Source organism: Amblyraja radiata, chromosome 26 (assembly GCF_010909765.2).
Source record: "Amblyraja radiata isolate CabotCenter1 chromosome 26, sAmbRad1.1.pri, whole genome shotgun sequence".
Classification (NCBI taxonomy): Eukaryota; Metazoa; Chordata; class Chondrichthyes; order Rajiformes; family Rajidae; genus Amblyraja; species Amblyraja radiata.
The window spans coordinates 36,143,030-36,156,188 of record NC_045981.1 but is presented as its reverse complement, the minus strand read 5'-3'; the positions used below and the strand labels follow the sequence as shown (position 1 = coordinate 36,156,188).

The 13,159-nt window shown below is 52.1% G+C and overlaps 1 protein-coding gene across 2 annotated transcripts in view; it reads left to right on the top strand.

Moving 5' to 3' along the window:
* utp18 (UTP18 small subunit processome component) overlaps nucleotides 1–13,159 on the top strand; it is a 36,320-nt gene that overhangs the window by 11,817 nt on the left and 11,344 nt on the right. The window contains exons 9-15 of one of the 2 annotated variants that reach the window (XR_004415873.1): nucleotides 137–237; nucleotides 2,506–2,596; nucleotides 3,888–4,011; nucleotides 6,429–6,603; nucleotides 8,207–8,349; nucleotides 9,814–9,850; nucleotides 12,571–12,730. Coding sequence is in view for 1 of the 2 variants with exons in the window: in XM_033044695.1 (XP_032900586.1) it covers nucleotides 137–237; nucleotides 2,506–2,596; nucleotides 3,888–4,011; nucleotides 6,429–6,603; nucleotides 8,207–8,349; nucleotides 9,814–9,838 (659 nt within the window). In the remaining variant the exon portion in view is untranslated. Of the gene's footprint in view, nucleotides 1–136; nucleotides 238–2,505; nucleotides 2,597–3,887; nucleotides 4,012–6,428; nucleotides 6,604–8,206; nucleotides 8,350–9,813; nucleotides 9,851–12,570; nucleotides 12,747–13,159 lie in introns of those variants that run through there. The other variant, XM_033044695.1, reaches the window with a different exon arrangement.

Sequence of the window (13,159 nt, the reverse complement as noted above, 5' to 3'; positions counted from 1 at the left end):
GGTGTAACTGCCGACTGCAGGCAGCTCACTAGCTGTGTTGGTCCTGTGTTGGTTGTGCACTGTTGCTGAAGCTGTGTTGTTGGGCCTGTGTGTGTCGTGCGCTCTTGCTGAAGCCGTGTGTTCTCTGGGTTTGCAGGGTTACCGGAATGGGAAGTCATGAAGTTTGAGGTCTCACCGGACGGCTCGTTGCTGCTGCTCACTGGCTCTTCCGGCTACCTGCACCTTCTCTCCATGAAGGTAAACTACCAGGGCTCCATTACCACTGGGCTGCTGCCAGCTGATGTCAAACAGAAACTGCTGGGGCTAATCACCCATTTCAGTCCACACGTACTTCGTTAGTCAGAGGGTGGTGAACCTGTGGAATTCTTTGCCACAGACGGCTGTGAAGGCCAAGTCAGTGGGTATTTGTAAAGCGGAGATCGATGGATTCTTGATTAGTACGGGTGACAAAGGTTATGAGGAGAAAGAAATGAGAAGGTTGTGAGGAGAAGTTATAGGAAAGATATTTAGGGTTCCGAAAAGATTTACGAGGTTGTTGCCAGGACTAGAGGGTGTGAGCTATAGGGAGAGGTTGCGTAGGCTGGGTCTCTATTCCATGGAGCGTAGGAAGATTTTGTATACCTTTTATAGGGTATACAAAATCATGAGAGGAATAGATCAGGTAGAAGCACAGATCAGGTAGACGATCAGAGGACATAGGTTCAAGGTGAAGGGGAAAAGATTTAATAGGAATCTGAGGGGTAACTTTTTCACATAGAGGGTGGTGGGTGTATGGAACAAGCTGCCAGAGGAGGTAGTTGAGGCTGGGACTATCCCATCGTTTAAGAAACAGTTGGACAGGTACATGGATTGGACAGGTTTGGAGGGATATGGACCAAGCGCAGGCAAGTGGGACTAGTGTAGCTGGGACATGTTGGCTGGTGTGGGTGAGTTTGGCCGAAGGGCCTGTTTCCACTGTATCACTCTATGACTCTATGACTAAGGCTGGGGTTGAGAGAAAAATTGATCAACCATCAATGATTCAATGGTTTCTTTATCACGTGTACCAAGGTAGAGTGAAACATCCAGCTCAGCAACACAATAATAATAATAATAATAAATTTTATTTAATGGGCGCCTTTCAGACATCTCAAGGACACCTTACATACAATCACCGCACATACGCACCATCCATCCCATGGTCAGTACAGAATAGCCCACTAGGTCTATACACAAGAGGTGCCTCGCATGTAGCCTCTATGCTCTTGCGTCACTGTACCACCCTGGTGTGTCAGCTGCATGTATTTGTACATCCAGGTATGTGCAGGGCGCTTTGCCAGTCGAGGGTGCATTGGCATGCGGCCAATGTGCTCTGTTGCTCCACTCTCGCCCAGAAGGAAAGGTGAGATGTGGAAGGTGGCTCAGCGTGCCCGATCTGTGCAGACCCACGCTGTTCCCACCATGCCCCACGGGATAGATCTAAGGCAGCTTGGCCAAATGCCGGCCCTCTCGGAGACGTGCAAACCTCGGCCAAGTGCCCCGGCTTAGCATTGTGTGCTGCCTTACTTTAAGAACAAGGGGTTGACCATTTAGAACGGAGATGAGGAAAAACCTTTTCACCTAGAGAATTGTGAATCTGTGGAATTCTCTGACTCGGAAGACAGTGGAGGCTGGTTCTCTGGATACTTTCAAGAGAGTTGGACAGAGCTCTTAAAGATAGCGGAGTCAGGGGATATGGGGAGAAGGCAGGAACAGGGTACATTGTGGATGATCAGCCTTGATCACAGTGAATGGTGGTGCTGGCTCGAAGGGCTGAATGGCCTATTCCTGCACCTGTTGTCTATTGTTTTGGGGCCTGGGTACTGGGTTAGTACACAGTCCCCGCAAGGAACTTCACTACCTCTCTGTCCGTGTCACCAACCAAAGGGCCCAAGGTCCACCGAATGACAATAAAACAAATTTGCAGACCCTCAACACAGGCAGAAACGGAAACTGCTGGAAATACTCAGCGGGTCACCAGCATCTGTGGGGAGAAAAATGTAATAAACGTTAGTTAATAGACACAAAAAGCTGAAGTAACTCAGTGGGACAGGAGCATCTCTGGAGAGAAGGAATGGGTGATGTTTCGGGCTGAGACCCTTCCTCTCTCCAGAATGCAGCCTGTCCCACTGAGTTACTCCAGCTTTCTGTGTCTATCTTCGGTGTAAACCAGCCTCCGCGGTTCCTTCTGACACGGTTTGAGCCCAATATCCAGCTGGATTCCTGTCAGGGGATTGGTACTGTTGCCGCGGTTAGTTTACATGCAGGTTGTTTTGTGTTTGGGACCAGGCTGGTGCCAGTTCCCAGCAGCTTAATGCTTTTGTGCCGTCTTTTCTGGTCCCCAGACCCGGGCCAGGGGTTGGACCGTGTCCTCGTGGTTTGTTTCCCTGCTGGAGAGCTGTGCATTCGACTGCCAAGCTCACCACCGCACCATGTTTAATGCTGGGAATGGCTTCATGGCCTAACTGTCCTCTGTTCCTCCTGTAGACCAAAGAGTTGGTGGGCAGCATGAAGATCAATGGCCAGGTGGTGGGAGCTGCCTTCTCTCCAGACGGCGGTATGCTGTACACAACCTCTGGTGAGCCGGGCTGGTGCTGGGCAGGGAGGGAGGGGGGAGGTGGGTGAGGGTGGGGAGGGAGGGGGTGGGTGAGGGTGGTGGGGGGGGGGGGGGCAGCAGGCATTGAATCAGCTTGCTTGGGGTGGGCTTGGCTAGGTGATTGTCCAAACTAGTGTGGGGAGGGTGGCAGGGCAAGAGAGAGTGGGCAAACTGGGCTGCTCACTATAACCATAGTTTATCCATATACTGAGAAGGCAATTAAGGGAAAGGATTCAGTTTATTGTCCCGTGTACCAAGGTACAGTGAAAAACTTTAGTTGCATTCTAGCCAGTCAATGGAAAGATAATACATGATTATAATCGAGCCATTCACAGTGTATAGATACATGATGAGTGAATAACGTTTAGTGCAAGATAAGGCCAGTAAAGTTCGATCAAAGATAGCCCGAAGGTCACCGATGAGGTAGATAGTAGTTCAGGACCGCTCTCTGGTTGTGATAGGATGGTTCAGTTGCCTGATAACAGCTGGGAAGAAACTGGGAAGATAAAATATCTTTTTAGTTAAAAGATAATTTGACCGGAGAACATTGTCAACGTAAAAATACTTGTGGATCCTGTTACCCTGCGCATCACAGCTCACAAAATCATTTACATATCTCTAGTGCTGCTACAAGCAAGAATTTAATTGTTCCATTTCAGGACATATGATCATATACTACTGTGGACTTGGCCATTGCGGTGTGGGCTTGACCAGTGAGGCGTGGGCTGGAGCGATGCATGTTATACAACCATGTTGTTATAGAATGGCAGTGCCGGTTAGAGAGGCTGAGTGCATTCCTCCTGCTCCTATATCCAGTTCCTTGGTCCCTGCAGCCGTGTCCATGTGGTACAGTGTCTCTTTCCTATTTATTACTGATAGCTGAAGTAAGCAGGATTTGAAATGCTTTTCCTTGGAGCCGTGAGCATGGACTGAACCACGGCTCTCTCTGAGCTGCCCTCCAGTCAGTGAGACCAGTCTGAATGCTTCAGATTGAAGAGGGGGCTCGACCCAAAGCAGGTGGCATCTCTGGAGTCTCGTCTCCAGAGATGCTGCCTGTCCCGCTGAGTTACTCCAGCATATTGTGTCTATCTTCGGTTTAAACCAGCATCTGCAGTTCCTTCCCACACAGTATGAGACCACCCTAGGTGGAGGTTGTGATTGCCGGCGGTTGCACGTGGGGGTCACACGGTGCTGGCTGGGGGTCACACGTGGGGAGACGGGCGCACAATGCTGCGGCTAACTCTGGTTGTTGTTTGTCTGCTGAATGTTCCAGATGACGGGGAGGTTTACGTGTGGGACGTGAAGAGCAGGAGGTGCGTGAACAGGTTCACCGATGAAGGCTGCCTGAGGGGAACGTGCATCGCAGTCTCTCACAACGGGCAGTACGTTGCCTGCGGGTAGGTGAACCGGTCAAGCAGCTAGGAGTGCGCGCTCCCTCCTGCTCACGGTGCCAGCGGGGTGAGCCTGAGGGTGACTGTTTAGTTTGGTTTAGTTCAGAGACACAGCAGGGAGCAGGCCCACCGAGTCCGTGCCGACCAGCGATCACCCGCGCACACTAGTTCTGTCCCTCATCCACTAGGGGGCAATTTACAGAGGGCCGATTAACCTGCAAACCCGCACGTCTTTGTGATGGCAACCTGAGCACCCGGAGAAAACCCACGGGGTCACAGGAAGAATAGACAATAGGTGCAGGAGTAGGCCATTCGGCCCTTCCAGCCAGCACCGCCATTCAATGTGATCATGGCTGATCATCCCCAATCAGTACCCCGTTCCTGCCTTCTCCCCATATCCCCTGACTCCGCTATTTTTAAGAGCCCTATCTAGCTCTCTCTTGAAAGCATCCAGAGAACCTGCCTCCACAGCCCTCTGAGGCAGAGAATTCCACAGACTCACCACTCTCTGTGAGAGAAAGTGTTTCCTCGTCTCCGTTCTAAATGGCTTACTCCTTATTCTTAAACTGTGGCCCCTGGTTCTGGACTCCCCCAACATCGGGAACATGTTTCCTGCCTCTGGTGTGTCCAAACCCTTAACAATCTTATATGTGCAAACTCCACACAGACAGCAACTGAGGTCAGGATGGAACCCGGGTCTCTGGCGCTGTGAGGCAGTGGCTCCACCTGCTGTGTTGTCCAGTGTGGTGGCTGCGGTGGCATTTCCCGCCCCCTTGTCTCTGCCTGCCCCCCCCCCCCCCCGTCTTCTGTAGGTGTTAGGGTGGGGTTGGGGACAGCAGGCACAGTCCTGCCCCTGAGTCTCAGTATCGCGGGTGAGGCAGAGACAATGAGGGGGCTGATCCTGCAGATCTACATGGTGGACTGTGCAGTTCCTTGCTGAGTCACAAAGGACAAACCACCACCTCCGGCAGCTTGGTCAATGAACCCTTTCCAGTTTCATTTTCAATTTACCAGAAAAGAATTGCCGTACCGTGTCTGGATCCTGGCTCTGAATTACATTTTCTTTTTGAGAGTTGGGATTCTCCTGGTTGTGAACCCTGGACAGCCCAAGACTACTCAACAAATGTAATTCTAAGCTGCTTTGAGAGGATTAGAAAAATAGGCCAGTAATCCTTCTTTAATCTCTGGTGGTTCCATTAAACTATAGTTATTGCTTTCAGTTTGGTGAGCAGCGTTACCTGTGAGAGGATTATATAGGAACAGTCATTAGAAGTGCAGGGAGGCTTCCTCTCGTGGCCTTACTTCCTCACTCTACAATCTCTGATTTTACATTGCCTATTCAGCCTGGAAACTGCAATATCAATCAATCAATACCAGTTTTATTCGTCACATTGCACATAAAGTGCAAGTGAAATGAATTTGCCAGCAGCGGTACAATGATAAAGAACACACAAAAACACAATAAAAAGTTTAACACAAACATCCACCACAGCATTCATCACTGTGGTGGAAGGCACAACATTTGGCCAGTCCTCCTCCATTTTCCCCCGTGGTCGGGACCTCAACCCACCCCAGCCGCCGCTGCGGGCGCCCAGATGTTCCGACAAGGTAAAGTCCTGAATCTGTGCTTCCCCACCGGAGACCGCGGCTTCAGGTTGGTCGCAGGCCGGAGATTTAAAGTTCCCGCCGCGCCGCAGCCAGAAGCACCGCAGACTGCAGGGCCGGCGGTTGGAGCTCCTCTCCAGGGATCCCCGGGACTGTTGCTGCTCTTCCATCTGTACTTTTTAAATGGGCCTCAAACAAAGTGTTGGAGTTGCTCAGCGGCTCAGGCGGCATCCATCTAGGGAATGGCTAGCTAACGTTTTGGATCGGAACCCTTATTCAGACTCCACAGATGCTGCGTGACCCACTGAGTTCCTCCAGCACTTTGTGTTTTGCTCAAGATTCCAGCGCCTGCGCTTCCTTGTGTCTCCGTTGTAGATTCTTGCCCGCTGTAAATTTGGCCAATGTCAGTGGTCACTGCGTTTAAAGTAATCTACTATTGTGTAAAAGTGCTTCAAGGTATTGTGCTTGCTACCTCGTGTAGGAAAGAGCTGCAGATGCTGGTTTACACTGAAGATAGACACACAATGCTGGAGTATCTCAGCGGGGCAGGCAGCATCTGTGGAGAGAAGCCATTCCTTCTCTCTCGCTGAGTTACTCCAGCATTTTGTGGGCAGACAAAAGTGCTGGAGAAACTCAGCGGGTGCAGCAGCATCTATGGAGCGAAGGAAATAGGCAACGTCTCGGGCCAAAACCCTTCTTCAGACTCCAGCATTTTGTGTCTATCTTGGTGCCTGCGACTTTATGTATCCCACTGTTCGGGGAAGATGACTCTTCCTCACTCTACTATATAACTGTATTCTTCGTGCTTGGCTTGGCAGGTCCAGTTCTGGAGTTGTCAATGTTTACTCACAAGACAGCTGCTTGGTGGAAACTACCCCAAAACCAATCAAGGCCATCATGAACTTGGTTACTGCAATATCGTCAGTCTCCTTTAACCCCACCACCGAGATCTTGGCCATTGCTTCAAAATCCATGGATGATGCAGTCAAACTGGTGAGTGGTGATTCTGGGCAGTGTTGGTGGTTTGTTCTTTGGAGATACTCGATACACTCTTCCGCCGGCAATGACAGTGAGGGCCGTGAGCAATGTGCAGCTTCTCAGGAGTAGGTTAGGGGCACAATGGGACATTGTGCAAAGAAAGCTGGATGAGTGGCGGTGGGTGAGACTTGAGACTCGGGTAGAGGACGTGCTAGCATGGGGGCCTTTGGGCTGAGTGGCCTGTTTTGTTACTGAGACAGTGTGATGCTCCATGGTGCTGAGGTAGACCGCTAACAATGCTGCAGCTGATGGGGGGGTTTATATGTTACAAGAGTTTGCTGCTTCAAATGCCATTGATCTGACTGCTGGAGTCTGTATCTTGCCTTGGAGTCCATGTACGGCAGGTAACAGAGTTCTTGCCTCTCGTCCATCCCAAAGTCTTCTGTTTGAGTCAAAGAGTTTGCAGCATGGAAACACTCTCATGGATCAGTGATCACAGTTCACACTAGTTCTGTGTTATTCCACTTTCTCATCCACTCCCTACACACTAGGGGCCGGGACGCATGTCTGAGCTGGTGGCGGGCCACATCTATCAGGTGTACACATGATCCCAACCCGGATGGCAGGCATCAAATCACTTGTTCGCATAGATCCCGCCCATTCGAGGCCGCCACTCGGAGCACTGGCCCCTAGTTACGGGCGCTCACCAACATGGCGAACCTACGGACCATTGCCTTGGCTCTGTCCTGAAGGCGGTGGCTCAATAACTAACACTCACTCGTCCCCGGCCTATTGACAACCCCGATCCCGACAGTGAAGCCCAGACACAGAAGATGTGCAGCCGTGCCGGTGGCTTTGCGCAGGATGCGGTACAGCCAGAGCTCGGCGCATGGCGCTGCTCGGCGGCTCCGCCATTGTGGCCGCCAGCGCAGGCCTCCTTGTGTCGTCGTGGCCTCTGGCCCGGGAGGTACCGGAGATGATGGTAGTCTGCGGGCCGGATGATTTTGGGTTACGGGCCACATTCGGCCCGTGGGATGTAGGTTGCCGACCCCTGCACGAGGGGCAATTCACAAAAAAACTGTTAACCTGCAAACCTGCACGTCTTTGGGTTGTGGGAGGAAACTGGAGCACTGAAGAAACGGTCACAGGGAGAACGTACAAACTCCACACCAACAGCAACCGACTGGGTCTCTGGTGCTGTGTGGCAGTGGCACTACTCGCTGCGCCACTGTGCTTGGCCGACCCTGGTCCTCAGTGCTGCCCTCAGAGGCCGAGCAGGGACTGGAGTCTTGTTTTATTCAGTCAGATCAGTATGAGGCGCTCAATAACTAACCAGTTGGAGAAGGCTTCTCTAATGAGAGCAGAACAGGTATATTACAAAGTGCTGGAGGAACTCTGCGGAACTGTGGAGGGGAGTGGACAGGCAATGGTTCGGGTCAGGACCTTTCGTCAGAAGGAGGGAAATTAGAATGTGGATGTGAATGTGATTGTTACCACCACACAGATGCTGCCTGAGCCGCTGAGTTCCTCCAGCGCTTGGTGCTTGGCGCAAGGTTCCAGCACCTCTCTTGTCTCTACCGTGTTTATGAGTAGTCTGGTACTCTTCTGTTTCTTGCAGATCCACATCCCGTCTTTCACGGCGTTCTCGAACTTCCCGATATTCCGGCGCAGGACCATTTACCAGGCCCAGGCGATGGACTTCTCCCCCAGGAGCGGCTTCTTCTCCATTGCCAGTAACAATGGCCGAGCCCTGTTGTACAGGTGTGTGACTCGCTGGCCGCAATGGAGCCCGCTCCACCTGGCTCCCCGGGACACGGTTCACCTGAATCACCCGTGTGCTTCACACCTGACCCCACCTGCGCTTCACACCCGACCCTCACCTGCGCTTCACACCCGACCCTCACCTACGCTTCACACCCGACCCTCACCTGCGCTTCACACCTGACCCCACCTGCGCTCCACGCCTGGCCGACGGTCAAGGCAGCAGAGCCAGTCGTGGAGTGTTAGTTTTGGCCAGTAGTCCTCTTTACTTCTATTCCTGCCTGCTGCCTGATCTCAGGGCATCCCATGCCATAGATCACAATGATCCAGCGCTGGATCATCCACGCTGCCCAACACACAGGGTCTGGGACCTGCCCGCTGCCTGACCCAGCATCGCTTCCACTGGGGGAAGAGCCTGGTAGATTGGGCTGGACAGATAATGCACACAGCTGCTGCACTGTCCCAGTATAGTTCAGTGTAGTTTAGAGATAGACAGCATGGAAACTGGCCCTTCAGCCCACCAAGCCCACACCAACCTACGATCACCATTTCACACTAGTTCTTTTTCTCCCACGTTCTCGTCTGCCCCTGTGCTCCTGACACACACTGGGTAATTTACAGAAGCTAATTAACCTACAAACCCACATGTCTTTGGGATGTGTGGGAGGAAACCCATGCGGTCACAGGGAGAACGTGCAAACTCCACACAGACTGCACCTGAGGTCAGGGTTGAACTGGGGGGTCACTAGTGCTGTGAGGTAGCAGCTCTACCCGCTGCACCGTTATGCTGCCCGAACGTGTATTCCAAACTTGGCACTGGCCCTCTGTGTGAATTGAAGGCGATTATTGTCTGCAAGAAAGGTAGATCAAAAATGCTGGAGAAACTCAGCGGGTGAGGCAGCATCTATGGAGCGAAGGAATAGGTGACGTTTCGGGTTGAGACCCTTCTGGGTCTCGACGTGAAACGTCGCCTATTCCTTCGCTCCATAGATGCTGCCTCATCTGCTGAGTTTCTCCAGCATTTATGATCTACCTTCAATTTTTCCAGCATCTGCAGTTCCTTCTTAAACATTATCTGCAAGGAGGGTGGTTTGTACTGGAGGGAGGTGAGACTGCAAGGTGGAGGTGCAGCAGGCTCAGGAACACTCCACAGCAACATCTCTGGGCTTCGATGGCGTCGCTGCAGTGAGACAACGCTCCTTTCCCAACCCTGTCACCCAACCCGTGCTGTCACTGATCATCTCCTGGTTCCTCGTCCTGACCCTGGGTCTGGGCAGCCGGAGCCCAGCCCAGCGGCCGTCCGACCCGACCCATCAGGCTGTCTATCGCTCAGCCGTTCCTGCGACCAACCCTGGGGTGAGGGGGCAAACCAAACCCTGCAATCACACTCACGATCCGTCAAACTCCACAAACCCCAGAATGTTGCCGGTGCTCGGGTTAAATAAATGTATGTCTTACTTCCAGGGTGAAGCACTACAACGACTTCTGACCGACAGCCAGAGTGAGTCAACCCGTTTCTGTTCCCACTGTGGAGTAAGGGGGTGGGGGGGTGGGGCGGGGGGGAAAGGATGAGACACAAAGTCTTGGAGTAACTCAACCAGTCGGGTGGCATCTCTGGAGGGAATAAGGAACTGCAGGTGCAAGAGACACAGTGCTGGAGTAACTCGGTGTGTGTTTCTGATGTGGGGGGGGGGGGGGGGTGGTGTCTGTGTCTGTTGGGAGGGGTGTTTCTGGGGTGGAGGCTCAGTGTGTTTCTGTTTGGGGGTTGGTGTGTGTTTCCAGGGAGGGTGGGTTGGTGTGTTTAGGGTGGGGGCTCAGTGTGTTTCTGTTGAGGGGGGGCTCGGTGAGTGTTTCCAGGGAGGGGGGGTGGTGTGTTTAGGGTGGGGGCTCAGTGTGTTTCTGTTGAGGGGGGGCTCGGTGAGTGTTTCCAGGGAGGGGGGGTGGTGTGTTTAGGGTGGGGGCTCAGTGTGTTTCTGTTGAGGGGGGGCTCGGTGAGTGTTTCCTGGGAGGGGGGGTGGGGGCACTGGGCTGTCGGTGCTAATGTCCAATGAGCCTGACAATAAGACGCAGGGTACGCGGACAAGGTGCACGATGGCCTTGCTGGCAATAACCCGACAGAGATGCAGTGACTTGCTCACTTTATTTCTCTGCTATCTCCAACCAGGCATGCTGGGGTTTCCCCCGCCTCATGCATTTCCCCCACTCCTGTCTGCTGCAGAAAACGCATTGACTGAGCAGCTGTCTATAGCTCGCTGTCTTGCAGGGTCGTTGGAAGCTATCCAGTCCTTGGATGGGACTGGACAATTCACAAGGATAATGGGCTGGCATGAACTCAATGGGCTGAATGGCCACCACTCCTGTTGTGATAGTTCTGTTGCAGAATCAATTAAAACAATTGCTTACACTTTAATTCCCCTTCCCACACTGACCTTTCTGTCCTGGGTCTCCTCCATTGTCAGAGTGAGGCTAAACACAAATTGGAGGAACAGCATCTCATATTTCACTTGTTACAGGTGCGACAAAGGTTCACCTGTATCTCCTCCAACCTCATCTACGTACAAACCCACTGACTCACATGGCTATCTGGACTACACGTCTTCCCACCCTGTAAAGACTCCATCCCCTACTCCCAATTCCTCCGCCTACGCCGCATCTGTTCCCAGGATGAGACGTTCCACACCAGGGCATCGGAAATGTCCTCGCTCTTCAGGGAACGGGGATTCCCCTCCTCCACCATAGATGAGGCTCGCACCAGGGTCTCTTCCATACCCCGCAACACTGCTCTCTCTCCCCATCCCCGCACTCGCAACAAGGGCAGAGTCCCCCTAGTCCTCACCTTTCACCCCACCAGCCGGCAAATACAACAAATAATCCTCTGCCATTTCCGCCACCTCCAACGTGACCCCACCACTCGCCACATCTTCCCATCTCCCCCCATGTCTGCCTTCCGCAAAGACCGCTCCCTCCGCGACTCCCATGTCAATTCTTCCCTTCCCTCCCGTACCACCCCCTCCCCGGGCACTTTCCGTTGCAACCGCAAGAAATGCAACACCTGTCCCTTCACCTCCCCCCTCGACTCCATTCAAGGACCCAAGCAGTCGTTCCAGGTGCGACAAAGGTTCACCTGTATCTCCTCCAACCTCATCTACTGCATCGGCTGCTCTAGATGTCAACTAATTTACATCGGTGAGACTAAGCGGAGGCTGGGCGATCGTTTCACCGAACACCTCCGCTCTGTCCGCAATAACCTACCTGAACTCCCGGTGGCTCAGCACTTCAACTCCCCCTCCCATTCCCAATCCGACCTCTCTGTCCTGGGTCTCCTCCATTGCCAGAGTGAGCAACACCGGAAATTGGAGGAACAGCACCTCATATTCCGCCTGGGTTGCTTGCGTCCGGCTTGCATGAACATTGAATTCTCCCAATTTTGCTAGCCCTTGCTGTCTCCTCCCATCCCCCCCGCCCTCGGGCTCCTCCTCCTCCCTTTTTCCTTCCTTTTCCCCCCCCACCCCCTATCAGTCTGAAGAAGGGTTTCGGCCCGAAACGTCACCTATTTCCTTCGCTCCATAGATGCTGTGGCACCCGCTGAGTTTCTCCAGCACTTTTGTGTACCTTCATATTTCACTTGGGCAGCTTACAGCCCAGTGGTATGAATATTGATTTCTCTAACTTCAAGTAACCCCGGCATTCCCTCTCTCCATCCCTCCCCCACCCAAGTTGCACCAGTTTCTCGTTTTCACCCAACAAACAGCTAACAATGGCCTGTTTCCTTTATCATCATTAACTTTTTGCATATCTTTTATTCATTGTTCTTTATCTCTCTACTTCATCGTCTATATCTCTCATTTCCCTTATCCCTAACTAGTCTGAAGGAGGGTCTCAACCCGAAACGTCACCCATTCCTTCTCTCCAGAGATGCTGCCTGTCCCGCTGAGTTACTCCAGCTTTTTGTGTCTATCTTCAGTTTAAACCAGCAGCTGCAGTTCCTTCCTACACATTTACAAGGTTGGATTGGGTAGATGTTTGAGGGAGAATAATTCACAAGGATAATGGGCTGGCATGAGCTCAGTGGGCTGAATGGCTGTGCTGTGATAATCCTGTAGCCACGGTTTGCTCAGCCCACTGCTCAGTCCCACTGCTCAGTTTTCCCATTGAAAGTTGTACTTGTGCTTGCTGAGAGCTTCCTCGCTAACTTTCCTCCTTCTGACTTTCATTCTGCAGCTGTCGGCTGGTTGGGCTTGGTTCACCGTGGCAGCCTGAAGTTAAGTCCTGTCCCACATGGCTTCAGTCCTCCAGGCACAAGGAGCAAGGTGGTTGTTTCTGTGAAATGTCTGACTGTGCTTTCTCCCATCGTGGAGCTTTCTGTTTAATAAATAAACCTGTTGTTAGCCCGTGAAGTTTGGGTTCCATACACAGCTCAGCCATTATTATTATTATTGCTTTATTTATATAGCACATTTTAAGTCAACTTGCATTGACACCAAAGTGCTTTACATAAATTAAATAATAAATTTACATACAAACCATAGAAAAAGGTTAAAAATAAATAAAGAAAGAAAATGGACACAACACATTATAGAGTTCAACACAAACATCCCCCCACAACAGAATCAAAAATGTCCACTGTGGGGAAAGGCAGCAGAAAGTTAAGTCCTCTTCCTCTGAAACACCCGAGGTCGGGGCCCATTTGTGGCCTTGCAGCCAGTCCGATGATTTCAGGGCCCTCTTGCCGTGAAGATGGAGCACTGGCGTCGGGTGAAACAATTCCTCAAGCGGCTTGGAAAGTCTGGAGCGGCTGCCTCCTCCCCGG